This window comes from Perca flavescens, chromosome 17, assembly GCF_004354835.1.
Source record: "Perca flavescens isolate YP-PL-M2 chromosome 17, PFLA_1.0, whole genome shotgun sequence".
NCBI classification, from domain to species: Eukaryota; Metazoa; Chordata; class Actinopteri; order Perciformes; family Percidae; genus Perca; species Perca flavescens.
The window spans coordinates 31,649,128-31,666,958 of NC_041347.1; the positions used below are offsets into that span (position 1 = coordinate 31,649,128).

General features: G+C 42.3%; 1 protein-coding gene across 1 annotated transcript in view; it reads left to right on the forward strand.

Moving 5' to 3' along the window:
• The first annotated feature begins 3,963 nt into the window (after positions 1 to 3,963).
• LOC114571786 (echinoderm microtubule-associated protein-like 6) overlaps positions 3,964 to 17,831 on the forward strand; it is a 181,344-nt gene continuing 167,476 nt past the window's right edge. The window contains 2 exon segments of the mRNA XM_028602978.1: positions 3,964 to 4,280; positions 5,872 to 5,940. Of these exon segments, the coding sequence (XP_028458779.1) occupies positions 3,964 to 4,280; positions 5,872 to 5,940 (386 nt within the window).

Here is a 17,831-nt window from a genome sequence, read left to right on the forward strand (position 1 = left end):
AATAAGATCGTATTCCTGATAATATCTTAAATGTTTTGGGTATTTATTGTATTTTTCATTTATTTTTTACTTTCCTCTTTTCTTACGGTGTATTTAATTACCTTTCTTCTTAAGTTTACTCATGTTTTATGTAAGATTGTAATGCCCATTGAATGCAAATGCCTTATTTATATATTTTTTTAAGTACAATACCGAATTGTTAAAAATTGTTTGTATTACATATTTGCATACATAAACAAATATTAAACATTGACATGCAATAAACAATAATAGAGAAAAACAAATACATATGTACAAAGAAACAGTTGCATAAGAAAAAAAATTGCATCATGACATAAGTATCGTGATAATATCGCATCATGATAATATCGCATCATGATATCGTATCGTGATAAGTACCGTGATAAGTATCGTGATAATATTGTATCATGATAATATATCGTGATAGTATCAAATGTGATATCATATCTTGATAAGTATGGTATCGTGATAAGTACCGTGATAATATTGTATCATGATAATATATCGTGATAATATCGTATTGTGATAAGTATTGTGATATTGTATCATGATAATATATCGTAATAATATCGTATTGTGATAAGTATTGTGATAAGTATTGTGATAATATTGTATCATGAAAATATATCGTGATAATATCGTATTGTGATATTTATTGTGATAAATATTGTGATAATATCACATCGTGATAATACAGTATTGTTGTATTGATAATATCGTATCATTATATCGTATCATGGTAAGTATTATATCGTGGGGCCACACTGATTATAAGGACAGATAAAAGAGATATGGTTTGTGCTGCAAAAAAAAAAAAAAAAAAAGGTTTTAAAAAGTATTGATGTTTTTAGAAAACCTTTAGAAAAGCGCTTCATTCAGAAATATCCGAATCTTTCAGTATGGGCAGGCGCCCAGGTAGTTCACCTGGTTGAGCGTGCGCCCCATGTATCGAGTCTCAGTCCTTACCGCAGCGGCCCGGGTTAGATTCCGACCCAAGGCCCTTTGCTGCATGTCGACCCCCTCTCTCTCCCACTTTCCTGTCTTCAGCTGCCCTATCCAATAAACACAAAAAAGCCCCCCAAAAATCCAATTTAAACAAAGAAAAAAAGAATATTTCAGCACGGATTGAAAGAGCTCCACATTTCAAAAAGCTTTTTGGTGCGTGACCTGCGCCGGCAGCCTGGTGGACGCAGACTTCCTGTCCTGTTAGAGAGCTGCCAGTCAGGGGAGCGGTTGTCAGTTTACAACGGAAGCGGCGGTCAGATATTTTACACCGTCTTTCCTGGCAACCCAACACTCCAAGGAGCAGCCGAGCAGCGGGAGGGAGGAGAGAGAAAGTTTTCACTCGTTCCCCGGAGACGAGAGAAGATGAATGAGGAAGGTGGGGGGGGAAGGGCACGACAGGGGTGATAACGAGGTAATGTGGGTCTTCGTATAGACAGGTAGATATAGGTTTGATATAATCCATCTGTCATCACTAGGACTTTGTAAAGTTACTAGCCAGTTTGGCCGGTGATGAAAGCAGCAAACAACACTGCGTCTGTTTGAATCGACCGGCTGCAGAAATGTTGCCCGATTTTTGGGGGGTTTTCCCCCCAGATATTTGGGCAGTTTTGTGTGTTTGGTTTGGAAATGTTTCTTTGGCAACGCTGCTCGTTGTACTAATCCTACATTTCCCATGAACACCATGTCGTGATGTGTTCCATTTGTTTGAGTCTCAGGGGCATCGATGTTACCTGAAAGTTTAATTAATTTGGTCTCTTATGAATACTTTCTCTCTATAGCTGATCACTTTAAACTAAACTGGAAAACATTGAAGATTTTTTGTTTCTTTTTTAGTCTTTAGAATTAACCCTCGCCTGTACACACACACACACACACACACACACACACACACAGAGTGGTCCATCCCCCCTGACCCACTTCACCTCCCCTCCTCCACGTCTCTTTGATTTTCTCCTCCTTTCTCCTTGTCCAAGTCGCTACCTGTCATCAGCAGCTCCCTCCAGGGAACGTGTGTGTGCGTGTGTGTGTGCGTGCGTACTCATCATCTGTTGTGGATGAAGTATTCCGATACTTTAGTAAAGTTGGAAGAAGTTCTAATTCACAAACACATTGTGGACTTTTTTTTGCAAATATTGGATAATTCTTCCTCTTTCAGCCTGAAAACAGTAATTTAAACTGAATCATGGGATAAGTTTAGAGGGGAAATGTCTCTTCAGTAGAACTGCTAACAACTCAGACACATCTGAAACATGACAAAATGTTTGTAAAATCTTAACCCGAAATGTAACTGGTAACACCAGCTGTAGGATAAATGCAGTAATGATGATAATTTGATTTATGGGCGCCTTTCATAGCACTCAAGTTCACCTTACAGATAAAACAAGTAGTAGACTTAACAGTACAATGCTTCCCTCAAAGAATAAAGTAGGATGAAATGGAAATACTCAAGTAAAATACCATACATTTTGAAGTAAAGTAAAAGTGCTTGAGTAAAACATAGTTAAAAACTAATAACTGGTGGCCGGTTAGCTCAGTTTGTAGAGCGGGTGCACATATTTTTCTGACTTCATAAGTAACTATATTGAAACAATAAGTGAACTAGAAGGGCACTCGGGAGAATGCAAACCCCGCCAAGCCATGTCCTATTTTTCCAGTTGGGAACTCACTTTTGAATGCAGCACGAATGCCATATCTCGCAAGTTTAACAGGAAGTGAAAAATGATTAGTGGCTTGGATCTGCTGAAAAATTGAAAGGGCTCCTCCTTGGCCCATGTTATCCACTTCTACCTAGTTTCATGAAATTGAGGCCAGTAGTTGTTCTGTAATCCTTCTGACAGACAGACAGACAAGAGGAAAGACAGAAAGAACATAACCTTCTTATGAGAGAGGTGATGAAGTTACATTGTGTTCCACTTGCTCACTGTCTCTCTTGATCCCAATCTCAGTTTTGGACAAAGTCAGGAAGATGGCTACACGATGTGACACTTAAACAATCAAAATCATACTGTAAAACTTCCATCTCAAACAGATTGAGTAGTTGGATCCCTTAAAGTGCTCATATTACACTCATTTTCAGGTTCCTAATTGTATTTAGAGGTTGTACCAGAATAGGTTTATGTGGTTTAGTTTTCAAAAAACAACACTTTTGTTGTACTGCACATTGCTGCAGCTCCTCTTTTCACCCTGTGTGTTGAGCTCTCTGTTTTAGCTACAGTTCCATCTTTGTTGCGAGTCGTGCATGCGCAGTAGCTAGGTAAGGACTACTAGCCAGTCAGAAGCAGAGTATGAGGGCGTGGCCTGACAATACCTAGGTAAGGACTAATAGCCAGTCAGAAGCAGAGTATGAGGGCGTGCCCTGACAGTAGCTAGGTAAGGACTATTAGCCAGTCAGAAGCAGAGTATGAGGGCGTGCCCTGACAGTACCTAGGTAAGGACTACTAGCCAGTCAGAAGCAGAGTATGAGGGCGTGCCCTGACAGTAGCTAGGTAAGGACTACTAGCCAGTCAGGAGCAGAGTATGAGGGCGTGCCCTGACAGTACCTAGGTAAGGACTACTAGCCAGTCAGAACCAGAGTATGAGGGCGTGCCATGCTAGCAGCTAGGTGAGCATTATAACGTATGTTCCAAAGGGACCACGTTGGTCTCTGAAGTAAAGGCTGGACTACAATAGAGCTGTTTGGAGCAGTTGGTGAACAGTGTTTTCTGTTGGAGATGGTAAGTCCCTTTGGGGGGGACTTTGAGCTTTTTCACTTCGTAAACCTATAATGTACACAAAAAAAGATATATAACACAATAAAGGAAAGGGAAAAAGCCAAAAAGCATAATATGAGCACTTTAATAAATGTGTTTGTGTTGCTGTTTTTCTTCCATTGTTGTCTCATGCAGAAGTAGGAACTGATCAACATGAACATCACAGCACAGTAACAGTCACTGTCGGATGACTGAGCTACAAATGGAGAAATGTGGAAAGCCAGACTTTAAGACGAAGGAGAAGGTGTGTAAGGTGAGGCGCGCTGTGTTTGACCCCCGGGGCAGCCCCCCAAGGGTGAGGGGCAGTGCCGGGACTACCGGTGGCCAACTTCCTTATCTTTCCCCCCCCCCAGTCCGCGTATCGGGTTCGGGCCGGGGCGAGGGGGTCGTGACCTCGGGCCGGGAACAAGGGCTACTGTTCTGCTCCACTCGAGCTTTAAGAAGAGACGTCTGTCTGCAGAGAGAGGACCGACGTTTCATAAACGGGACGCTCAAATCAGAACGGTGAAGACCAGTCCTTCCAGAGTTTTTTTGTGATTGTTGCGGGTAAAAATCCTTGATTATGCGCCACGTTTTCTTAAAAAATGCGATGGAATATGCGGGATATTTAGGCAAAAACTGCGGTTTGATGAAAAAGAGAAAAAAAAGTAATCGCCCCCCCCCCAACACCCTGCTCATCGATGATGTTGCGTAATTACGTCACTTCATAACGTTCCCATGGCAACAGTGGAAAATGGCTGCTCTTGTGTGAAGTAAAGGCAACATTTTTCAACTTTCTGCTGAGATATATTATGTGACTTTTTTTGCAACGAAAATGCGGGGATTATGAAATCATGCAAGCCCCGTATATTTTGCGCGGAAATCGGCAATTTATGCGGCGAAAGTGCAGCGTATTTGGAAAAAAAAAATATGCGGACTTTGGCTGATTATGCGTTGAATTATGCGATCGCATAATCGCGTTTTTCTGGAGGGACTGAAAGAGCTGACGTGGCCCACGGTGGGACGGCCAGCTGGTGGGACTGGAAGACTTTCTTCATTTTTAAATTCCAAAGTGTGACAAGTATATACAGCTATCCCTACATCCCTTGCCATTTTTAGTTGGGTTACAGTAGCTGCTTACATTTTGGATCCAAGTTGGCAAAATACCAAATTGATTAAGCTTAGAGGCAATCCAATTTTTTCTCCATCTTTTTAATTTTTTTAATTTCCACACACACACGTGATGTCTCTCCTCTCTGTCCTGCCCTGAGCTGAGTTGTGACGATGCCTAACTGGAGATGGGACTTAGTAGTGTGACCCTCTGCCGAGGCCTCGGGGCTGACATACCTGACCGAGGGAAATGACCACTTCACTTCCTACCTGTGTGTGCGTGTGTGTGTGTGTGTGTGTGTGTGTGTGTGTGTGTGTGTGTGTGTGTGTGTGTGTGTAGGATGTTGCATCCTTTGTTTACTCTGATGAGGGAGTAAACAAAGGACGGAGGAAGTGTCCTTTATGTGAGGGAAGAGGGCCACAGCAAGATCACCTGTTACACAAGCACACACACATGCACACACACACACACACACACACACACACACACGGCTTTGGTTGCACAGAGTGTCCTCAGGCATAACATACACACACACACATACACACACTATGGTTGTTGGAATGACTAATCAGCACTGGGGTGAATCAGCTAACGTGTGTGGGTAAAGTTTTACGAGCTGAGATGACGTTCATAGTGAACCACAAGTAAGTATTTTCCCCTGCGGTGTGTGTGTGTGTGTGTGTGTGTGTGTGTGTGTGTGTGTGTGAGAGAGAGAGAGAGAGAGAGAAGCACAGTTGTGTTATCAGTGACACGTCTTTCTATGTGAGGACAAACTTTGTAAAATCTTTGTCAGTTACAACGACTGAAGAAATCTTTTTTTGCAGAAATCTTTGATTGCAACAGTTCGGTGTCGCACACAACGCGTTCTAAAATATGACTCCATCGACTTCCTGTTTGTATTCATTTAACGTGACTCTATGCCTGAGGAGGGACAGCCTGTCCGCTCCTGGGGGTTTGCACCCAGAGTTTTCGCTCCACATTTCCTCCATGTGTGGGTGTCCTCAGGGTGCTCTGTGGGTGTCATCGGGGTGCTCTGGGTATCCTGGCGTGTAAACTGGAGACTGTGAATTGCCTGTGAGATGTGACTAGTTGTCTGTGGCGGCGTGGCGACATTTCGTTATCAGTATTTTTGGTAGAACAGATTTGGTACCCTAATAAAGTCTGTGCTCAGAGGCTTTAACTGGGGGGATGGAAGAAACCCCAGGAAGAGCAACTCTCCCTGGATGGACAGCCCTGTGTACAGGCTAGATCTCACCCTGTCTCTCTCTCTTTCTCCTTCAGTCTCTCTGTCTCTCTCTTTCTCCCCATCTCTCTCTCTCTCTCTCTCTCTCTCTCTCTCTCTCTCTCTCTCTCTCTCTCTCAGCAGTGTGTCCTCCTCCCTCTCCTCCCTAATCCATTTATCATTACAGTAGGAAGCAACCTGCCAGCAGTGAGTTATCTGTGCTCCACCCCCGACCAGCACACACACACACACACACACACACACAGTTCCTCCATCCTGACCCAAACTGACAGTGGTGGAAAGTAACTAAGTATGTATGTAAGTAAGTAAGTATGTATGTAAGTAAGTAAGTATGTATGCATGATAGAATGAATCAGACGAAATTCACAGAGAATTGCTTGCAGACAAAGATTTTTCAGTGTGGTCATTTAGGGACCAAATAGTTTTATCTTGTCTCGCCTCACTTATTTGTAATGACTTCTCTCTCTCTCTCTCTTAAATCTTTAGTTTCTAAAATCAATAAACGTTCTTATCATTAACATGCATTGATCAGAATCCTGAGCGTGTTCAGGTGTGTGTGTGTGTGTGTGTGTGTGTGTGTGTGTGTGTGTGTGTGTGTGGAATGTGTCTGTCATGTCAGAAGGATTTTGTGAATGACCATCTGAACTCCGCCCACACACACACACATACACACACACACACACACACACACACACACACACACACACACACACACACACAGACACACACCTACACACACACACACACACACACACACACACACATACACAAACACGTTAATTCCTGGCTGCTCTCCAATTCCTGCCCCAATGACCTCTGACTTCTATCCATCAACTGAGGTGCTATCTGCCCTGCGGCTGTGTGTGTGTGTGTGTGTGTGTGTGTGTGTGTGTGTGTGTGTGTGTGTGTGTTTGTGTGTGTGTTTTCTTTCTCGAACAACAAGAGAAACATATTTTCTTCGTCGCTAATAAAAATAAAAAGTTTCAGCTTCTAGTTCATCACGTATTCGGTGGATAACAGTGTGCTTCTATTTTGAAATGAAGAGGAATTTGTCAGTTATGTGTTTAGTCAAATGACAGAAAAACTCAATGGTGCCTTCAGGTACGCTCGCTAATGATGGGGGGAATTTCTGCTCATTCACAATTAGTGTGATGAAGATGGTTCAATAATTATTATTTTTTATAATGAGGTTAATTTGTGAAGCTAGCGCAAAAGAAAACAACAAACATAGACATCGGCCAACTGAAAATTGGACCCATTGGTGTCGGCAGTTTGCAATCGGTGCATCCCTATAAAAACGTTATGTAGTTGGATGCCTACGGACTGTGAAGGAGGACTTGCCCTTTGGTGTGTGTACAGACAGGGAGACATGCTTGTGTTGCACCGCGGCTATATCGTCCATTAGAAGTTGCAAAATGAAGATGGAAGACTTTCTGTCAGTTCATTCTGACGCTAACACTCACTCCGTTCACTTAGACGACGTGAGAGTAGATAGATAAGAAAGGGGCTCCAAAGGAAACAAGGATTGGTTCAAGGTTGGTTCGCACAGATCCGTTTTCAGAAGTGAAAACAGTCTGAACAATTTAGGATACAAAGTTAGGATGCCGATTGAAACAGATGAGAGAAAGTTTTCACAGAGCTGAATGTAACAGATTCGCCCTGGGACACCCTGGGAATACTAGTCCCGTGTGAATGGGACACAAACACTCGCAACATGTTACCAATGTCTTCACGTGTATCCAAACCTGTCTGTCGGTCTCTCTTTCTGTTCACGTGGTTGTGTGTCTTGTTATCTGTCTACCTGATCATCTGTCTGTCTGTTTTCACTCTCTCAGCTCCTCACACTCACACGGATGTGCTTTTCATGTCAGCAGCACATAAACGCTATGGTAGAGTCACCTCTGTTTCCCCCTCACTGTCCTCAGAACCAGAGTCTGTCGGCAGCTCTTTACAATGTGCACTGATACATTTGTAGAAATAAAGAAGCTTTTACTTTTCATGCAATGGAAGAGAAACCAACATTTTTCACGCTCCAGGTTCCCTTAAAAATCCCCAGTGTAGACTGCTCTTTTCATCGTGCCCAGAGCAACAGTAACCACCCATTCATTCCAATATGCATCTTGCACACAACTTTGCACTTTTACGTTTTGCACCTTACATCCCACACCATGTGTACTTGTCTTGATAGTATGTCTTATTTGTATATTTGTATTGTTGTATATTATGTTGATATGTGCCTATCAGTCCTTCCAGAAAAATGCGGAGTTTTTTTTTTTTTTTCAAAAATTCTTGTTTATGCGGCACGTTTTCTTAAAAAATGCGATGGAATATGCGGGATATGCAGTTTTATGCTATAAAATTGCGGGAACTGAGACAAAAAAGTGATTCCCCCCCCCAGCACCCTGCTTTTCGATGATGTTCACGTCGCGTAATTGCGTCACTTCATAACGTTCCCATGGCAACAGGGGAAAATGGCTGCTCTTGTGTGAAGTAAACGCAACATTTTTCAACTTTAAGCTAAAATATATAATGGGACTTTTTTGCAACGGCAATACGGGGATTATGAAATCATGCAAGCCCCGCAGATTCTGTGCGGAAATCGGCAATTTATGTGGTGAAAGTGCGGCGTATTTGAAAAAATCCGGCCCCCCGCATAAATATGCGGACTTTGGCTGATTATGCGTTGAATTATGCGATCGCATAATCACATTTTTCTGGAGGAACTGCTATATGTATATGGTTGTCTCTATTGTACAGTATGTGTCTATATTACTATTTGTCTACTGAATGTTTACTACTACATGTCTATGTGTATAGAGAGTTAACGCCTACCGAAGTCAAATTCCTTGTGTATGTAAGTATACTTGGCCAATAAAACTGATTCTGATATGATATCGTACGAAAACGTATGCACAATCATTTGTATGACATCCTTCGACGTGACGACTGGTCACATGGCAGTTAAGTTTAGCGGTCTTTACAGTTAAATTTATCCTACAAAAGGTGAAGACGATCGTTCTCCAGTGTGAGAGAGAGAGAGAGAGAGAGAGAGAGAGAGAGAGAGAGAGAGAGCTGGGGCGCGTTCAATCTCAGAACGATGCGCACCGTTGGGAAACGGTGTGTAACTGCTTTGAGATCATACACTGTAAATATTAAAGGTCCCATGACATGGTGCTCTTTGGATGCTTTTATATAGACCTTAGTGGTCCCCTAATACTGTATCTGAAGTCTCTTTTATATAGACCTTAGTGGTCCCCTAATACTGTATCTGAAGTCTCTTTTATATAGACCTTAGTGGTCCCCTAATACTGTATCTGAAGTCTCTTTTATATAGACCTTAGTGGTCCCCTAATACTGTATCTGAAGTCTCTTTTATATAGACCTTAGTGGTCCCCTAATACTGTATCTGAAGTCTCTTTTATATAGACCTTAGTGGTCCCCTAATACTGTATCTGAAGTCTCTTTTATATAGACCTTAGTGGTCCCCTAATACTGTTTCTGAAGTCTCTTTTATATAGGCCTTAGTGGTCCCCTAATACTGTATCTGAAGTCTCTTTTATATAGACCTTAGTGGTCCCCTAATACTGTACCTGAAGTCTCTTTTATATAGACCTTAGTGGTCCCCTAATACTGTATCTGAAGTCTCTTTTATATAGACCTTAGTGGTCCCCTAATACTGTATCTGAAGTCTCTTTTATATAGACCTTAGTGGTCAACTAATACTGTATCTGAAGTCTCTTTTATATAGACCTTAGTGGTCCCCTAATACTGTATCTGAAGTCTCTTTTATATAGACCTTAGTGGTCAACTAATACTGTATCTGAAGTCTCTTTTATATAGACCTTAGTGGTCCCCTAATACTGTATCTGAAGTCTCTTTTATATAGACCTTAGTGGTCAACTAATACTGTATCTGAAGTCTCTTTTATATAGACCTTAGTGGTCCCCTAATACTGTATCTGAAGTCTCTTTTATATAGACCTTAGTGGTCCCCTAATACTGTATCTGAAGTCTCTTTCCCGAAATTCAGCCTTGGTGCAGAATTACAGCCACTAGGCCAGTCCCACAATGAGCTTTCCTTAGTATGTGCCATTTCTGTGTCTGTAGCTATTGAGGAGGAGAGTGGGAGGGGCAAGGTGGAGGGTGGGGGTGGGGGGTGTGGCCTTGACCAACTGCCACTTTGCTCGTTTGAAAGCCATGATGTCTCTCTCTCATGGGTGGGCCAAAGTCTCTGGGCGGGCAAAGCAGAGAAAGGGGAGGTAACCTTGCTTGTTATGAACTCATAACAAAACGGTCCATCTGAGCTTTCATTTTCTCAAAGGCAGAGCAGGATACCCAGGGCTCGGTTTACACCTATCACCATTTCTAGCCACTGGGGGACCATAGGCAGGCTGGGGGAACTCATATTAATGTTAAAAAACCTCATAAAGTGACATTTTCATGCCAAGGGACCTTTTAAGTCTGTGTCTGAGATATGTTTTCTCTCGTTTGGTGGGCGTGTCTCTAGTTCATTGGCTCAGGTGACAGGTGATACCCAATCAGCAGAGACATGTCTGTAAACTCGTGGTAATAAAAAGGCAGAGAGCTCTCTCGCCGTGGGGTCGAAAATCAAGCCGTTCCACTTAGCTGCTCCCCCCCCAGAACTTCCGCTGTGTGAACTGGATGCAGCGTTGTTCTGGTGCATTGGTTTTTGGGGCTTGTGTGCCTTTCTTTTTGCATCATTTCAATATTTGCATCATTTTATGTATTTGGTGGTGTTGTGTGTATTTGCAGCGCATTTGCTAAATGCTGCGCATGTGCTGTCAAATTAATGAAGATGTTTTCTTAATTTGCTTGTGTTTTTGTCCATTTGCGTGTGTTTCATAAAGTTGCAGTTGGTGTGACCCTGTCAGCCACCGTACGTTACAGTTGAGTTTAGTTGACAAAAAGTTCAGACACCAAAAGGACTAAGTAAGATTAGGAAAAAAGATTGTGGTTCAGGTCAAAACACCGGTCCCCTTAAGTAGTACACCCGGTACACAAATACCTGTTTCCTGGGTGAACGTCTCGTGTTTTCTCCTTACCTATATGTGTATGTTTATGTATATGTATATGTATGTATGTACGAATGATTCGTGAGAACAGCCTGAAAAACACAGCCTCCTCTTGAACCTGCTCAACCTGCATAGAACTGTAGCCCAGGTTACCGGCTGAGGTCACGACCCAGTTCTTTCCTGGATCAAATTGGATTGTTTTATCGCCGTTTACTACTGTGTGTGTGTGTGTATGTGTACGTGTATGTGTATGTGTGTGTGTGTGTGTGTTCAGACAACCTCTCCATCCCATCCCTTTGCTTTGAAAGTTTGAACTGAGAGCTGTAATTACACTGTCTGGCCCAGAACCACCTGTCGTGTGTGTGTGTGTGTGTGTGTGTGTGTGTGTGTGTGTGTGTGTGTGTGTGTGTGTGTAGTACACTTCTGCATAGCGACACACACACAGCTCCACCTTATCTGCTGCCTTTGAAATGTGTCTTCTGGTTAACCAGCGTCGCTCTGAGTGACTGAGATCAGTCGGTGCCCGGGGATGTAACAGAATACATCATTGAAAATCTGAAATTAGAAATATAGGAAATATGTGCACACAATGTAATTCTGCTGAATAAAACATCACATCCATTATTAATTTCACCCGTTTTAATAAAAAAATGCATTCTCTATAGGCTCGGTTTGCCATTTGTTTCAAAAACAATTCCAGTGCTGGTTCCATGGTATCACAATTTTGGATAGATGTCATGGAAACATGAATTGGTCATGTGAAAAGGGCTGGAAAGATGGGCAAAACAGGCAGCCAAGTGACAGTACTCTGATCCAATGGAAATCACAATCGTCAGATTGACAGCACTCTAGCCCAATGGATTTGGGAGGGAAGGCCAATCAGATTTCACGGGGAGGGGGGGGGGGGGTGACAGAATGCCCTTCTAGCCCCACCCCTGGCCCAGAGGAGGGAGGAGGGATCACCGAGGAGGATAAACGAGAGCAGCCTTCCCGGACGCCGTTGCTAACTCCGCCCATACAGCTGACCAATTGGCCTGATGCTTCAGAGGAAAGGACGTCTCGTTCCTCTAAAACCACGTTTCCTCGTTTCCTCGTTTCCTCTGTCCTCGCGCCTCTCCCGTGATTACCTCGGTGGGACGGAGGTAATGGGCAGGGAAGCAAGTGAAGGAAACGTGGATGCAATTTAAGAACCTTGGACGCACCCAAAGTCTACACTTCAATTCTCCCGTCTCACACACACACACACACACACACACGCACACGCACTTGTAACTACAAACCCGCAGGTTGTCAAACACCTCTTCAGTGGTCGACACGTCATCCTGCATACTTTGAACATACTTTGGAGACACATCATCCTGTGAGCAGGAATGCTCAGTGGCCTCCGCTGAACACTGGCATGTTTAAAGACTTAATTCATACAACACACTATAGCAACAACGGGGGCTGGGTATATATCAGACCTTTGTTACAGTCTGAAATGTGTCTTTACAACAGAGTTGAAAATTGTTAAATTTCTTATCAGAGTCTTAAACTTGTTCCCTTATTATTTCATCAAATAGTTCCTAATTTAAGTCATCAATTTTAGACTGTATTTTATTAAGACAAAGTTGTTGAACAGAAGCTTAGTGTTGGGCGTGGTTAGCATACTTACCATAAAGTGCAACTGAGGCTGACAGGAATTTGATCATCCAACCAGTCATAAATTGGCGTCCCTAGCGGTGGCAGGAAATACAGCCCACATTAGAGCTGTAATCAGGCCTTAAAAGTTAGGCCCGAGCCCGACAGAATTCTGCCCGAGCCCAACAAGTACATCTTGATTGACAGCTTTTTAAAAGCCCAAACCCGTTTACAGCCCGACATCATTCAAATGTGCACACACAGCTCTTTTGACTTTTGTCAAGAATGAGTCATTTATACATTTTGTTAACATCATTTATTCATGACTAACGTCAGCTACAGGCCACTTGGAAGTTGGAACAAAGAAATAAAAGAAGTCCTCCAGAGGCCAGCCTCCGTTCCACCTCCTCAGCATCCATTTTCACGCTAATAGAAATGCATCCCCTGACGGCGCATTTACCGCGGGAGCCCGAGCCCGGCCCTGGGCTACTCCAATTGCGGTTACACACAACGCATGTGACGTCGCTCCGTTTGTTCTTTAAAGTAAATTTACATTTTTTTACGTTTATTTTAAAACAGGACATGAACCCCGGTCTCCTGGGTGAAAGTCCTTTTTTTGTTTGACCCATCCAACCCCCCCCAACCTGCCTCTTCATGTGGAAATTTGGCGCACATAAACTTCGTCACTTTACTTCCTGCTTTGCTACCGTCATAACTACTATGGCCACTATAAGGTGGCGCCATTCTTCTTTTTTATATATTATATTATATATATATATATATATATATATATATATATATATATATATATATACATACAACAGTCGTGACATTAAAGAAGGGCTTGTTTATTGCTAAGGCAATATGGTCAAAATTAAATGATTTGATAATAATCTATAACAATAACAATAACTTATTTTACTAGTAAATTGCTGTTGAACGACAAAAACAACCACCAGATGTAGGAAGGACATTTACAATAACTTCAAATGCACCACGATGCTGTAGTTTACCAGTTTCATTGAACGCACCGTCTGTGTTGTCTTTCCGACGGCAGCTGCAGATTGTTAGCCTAGAAATCTAGAAGCAGCCTAGTGGCAGCTGGCTGGTCAGGCTAGCAGACTGTTACATACTGGTGTTGAATCATCTACAGTAAAACACAGTCAAACTTTACACCATTTAGCGTTAGCTGTCAACATTTTAACAGTGTTTAATCCAGCTACTAGCTAGCGGTAGGCTAACGTTAGCTGCTGTCGAGTATAGTGTTAACTTGCGGCATGTGCAGCGGTGTTTGTGTTGCCTGTATCGTCCGTCTCAGAGCATCAGAGAGAAGAGCAGACATATTAGGGGCACCAGATTTCGGTAGCCAGGGTTGGCAGGAAGAAGTAACAAGTAGCTAAATGTTCCAATCAATGATCCAGGCAGCACATTCTCCTCTCCCTCCTTCATTTTACACTCGAATGGTGGCTAGAACGGCTCCGGGTCAAACGTCAATATGGAATGGATTAATCTGCTTTATTTTTTTTAAAGCGTTATTTTTCCTCAGATTAATTAATTGAAATTAACGCGTTATTTTGACAGCCCTAATATATATATATATATATATATATATATATATATATATATATATATATATATATATATATATATATATATATATATATATATCCTGTTCTCAAACAACTTTAAAGTGTATGCAAATTGATAGAAAGCTCAGATAGGAACATGTGAAAGCTGCAAAAGCACTGCTGCAGTGTTGATTTTTCTCATTTTTTCCGCCCCCATCAAAGCAACAGATAGAAAACCTCTCAGAAACTGGGATCAGACTGGACGAGGAAAGAGGTTTTAGCGATCAGAAAAAAAGCCCAAACGGACACTCAAGTTTGGTGGAAATGTTGAAGCGGAGCCAGCCTGAGCCGTTCTGGTCAGACACAACTTGACCCACCGGCAAACTAACCCAAACATGTTCCTATCAATTGAAAATGGACGCAAATAAAACAGGAAGTGTAACATTCAAGTTTGTAATTTGTTAGTATGTGTTGGCATCCTCGTGGCTGCACGTTGGCATCAAACCGTCTCTGAACGAGCACGTTCCACCAAAACAAGTTCCTCCCCGAGGCTGTTTTACAGAGGCACCGTGGCTCCGTCCGGCGCTTAGCGATTATGATTGGTTTGAAGAAATGCCAATAAACCAGAGCACGTTTTTCTCCAATCCCGGAATGCTGTGTGGACTAGCCAGACCCTCCTCGGCAGCGGTGTGGAAGAAGGTCTAGGATTGGGCATCAAGGACCGATTCCTACTTTGAATTGTTTCAAAAACTACGATTCCAGTGGAATCGTTTCTTTATTGGAATCGATTGGAATCGTTTAGAGGATTTGGTTTCAAATCCGATCATGGCTTCCCAATTTAACATGCGCAAGTTTATTAAATTGTTAAGTTTCCGAAGCGGCCAGGAGATTGTTGTGTTGCAGCCTTGGAGCACAGTAAGCAGTGCTCTAGTGTGGCTTTATTTTACATTGAAAAATCCCTGTTAAACTACAACCCGGATGATTGAATGAAATAATCAGAAATGGACTCAGAATTGTTAAAATCCAAACGATGCCCAATCCTAGGAAGGCCTGGCAACGCAAGACTAGACGGAACTCGACCCACCAGCAAAATCATCTGAACGTGTTCCTTCCAACTGTAAATTCACTCAAACAGAAAGAACAAGTATAGCATCCAAGTCTGTAATTGGCTCGTTTGTGACAGCCTCCTCGTGGCTGCACGTTTGCCTTGAACGTCTCTGTGTCTGTGGCTTTTAAGGGAGATTTAATCGGCCAACAGCCTCCATCGGGAGCAGACTGATGTCTTATCAATACATTAATTGGATAGTTGGATTAACTGTATGAGCTGGTGTCAGGTAGGACGGAGCACCGGCTCGGCTCAGACTGACACAAACAGATGAGACGAGCTGCAGGGGAACGGCAGGAACAATGAAGACACGGGGAGCTGCCCCGCCTAATGCCCTCCATGGTAATTGTATTGGCTCTGTGTGTGTGTGTGTGTGTGTGTGTGTGTGTGTGTGTGTATGTGCTCTCCCCTGCTAGGTGAGGGAGGGTCAGCATCACTATGAAAAGAGAAAAGGAAGGAAGTTTGGCCAGCGGAATAAAGGCTGATTTAATGAGAAAGTAAAAACCCTCAGAGACTCTTAATTTACTGGAACACTTGTCCTGAGTGATGGATGGCAGAGACGTGTGTGTGTGTGTATTTAGAATTTATGGTATATCTACTCAGATCTGGTTTCTAAATGATCTGTCAAAATCCAAATATGTTATTTTGCTCTATTCATTTTTACATCCCATATAACATTCGCTATTGAGAGTTCCTCCCATAGACCACCATGGGACTTTATTTCACAAACAATATGTAAGTTTTTTTAATTTTTTTTATCCTGTTTGAATTGAGCCTTGAATTACACACACGATGTTCGAGCATTTAAAAGATAATTTTGCAACTAGAAAAAAGTTATTATTTTACCATCTTATTAACTTGTGCCTCGTGAGCGATGTAGCCTATTTCATCTTTTTATTACTGCTCGTTACGGCTTTGCATGGTTGAACGGTGGAAGAAGAGTGCTTGGGTCTGTGTTGCTTGGCTGTGTTCTGATGCTTGCATGGCTTCTTGTACTAAATGGGGGATACTGTTGATGTGTAACCGTGCTAATGTTGTGCTGCTTCCTGTAGCTCTGCATGGCTTACTGAGAAAGCTTATTTGTTGCTCTAGCTGTCTGTATGATGTCTTGTTGACTTCTTTCTGTATAGTTTAACCTGTACTAATGTCTTGCTTGTTATTTCCTGTTGCTCTGGTCTAACATCGTCTGGCCAAAGGACTACAGTTGAAAATTAGCCGGCTGGCTAACACTGGCACATTAACAGAAATGTTGATTAATGCATGTTGTCCTTTATAAAATAAAGAATAAAAATAAGAATATTGACACCCGCCATCTTCCCAATGAGGTAAGATAACGTTACATGTGTTGGGGAACAAAGCTAAGCTAGCTAGCTAGCGAGCGAGGTGATGTAAATTGTGATAGACGAGACATGTGGTTCGCTGAGCGGTTTCACACAAAGCTGAGTAGAACTACGACAAACTGAGCCCTTCTTCACTTACAAAATCATCTTTTAAAGTAACACACATCATACGTGTAATTCATGGCTCAATTCAGATGAGATCAAATCATTATTTGTCTTTCCCGTTCACTACCGTACATATTTCTTTTCTGAAATAAAGTCCCATGGTGGTCCACAGGAAGGGGAGGGACTTCGCCTCTCTATAATAACCAGTTTTGGCAAGAAGCTTCCTTCCTTCTCTTTATGGATTTGTGTAGACCTTCTAACCCCTGCAGCTGCACCTGTCTCTGATGAAAGGCTGAGCAGGAGCTATTCTCTCTCTTTCTTTCTCTCTCTCTCTCTCTGTCTCTCTCTCTTTAGATTCTCAGGGGGAGCGTTTTGATGTTGTGGAAGCACAATAGAAGATGGCTGGATGGGGGAACGTGCCTATGTTCCGACAGCCCTATGTTACCACATTTTTAAGAATTTTTTATTTCACTGAAAATTAGGCCCTATGTTCCCACATTTCCTTTTTCATAAATTTGTATCAGATTTCAATCCCCTAACACTAACCCTAAAAAATGTTGTGGGAGTATAGGGCTTATATTGAAGGGAAATGTAGGAACACAAAAATGAAAATGTCCTAGAAATGTGGGAACATATGTGCATATGTGATGTCAAAATGTCTACTGTGAGTAAGATGTATTGACATCAACACTGCGAGCCGTTCACACATCGGTCACAACTGGAATTATAATTCAGCTAAACAAATGTAAACAAGCAATCTGGCGACGCAACTTTCTGTCAAGAGGCGGGTTTGAAATCAAGAATAAAGAGAGTATGAGCACTGTGCAAGCTGCACATGATATAACCTGCACGTGTAAAACAAACAGCCATGCAAAAGTCTCTGAACATTTGCCTCTGTGCAGCAGTGTGAGCACTAAGTGGCGTAAACGGTTGATTTTGCAATGACTATAAG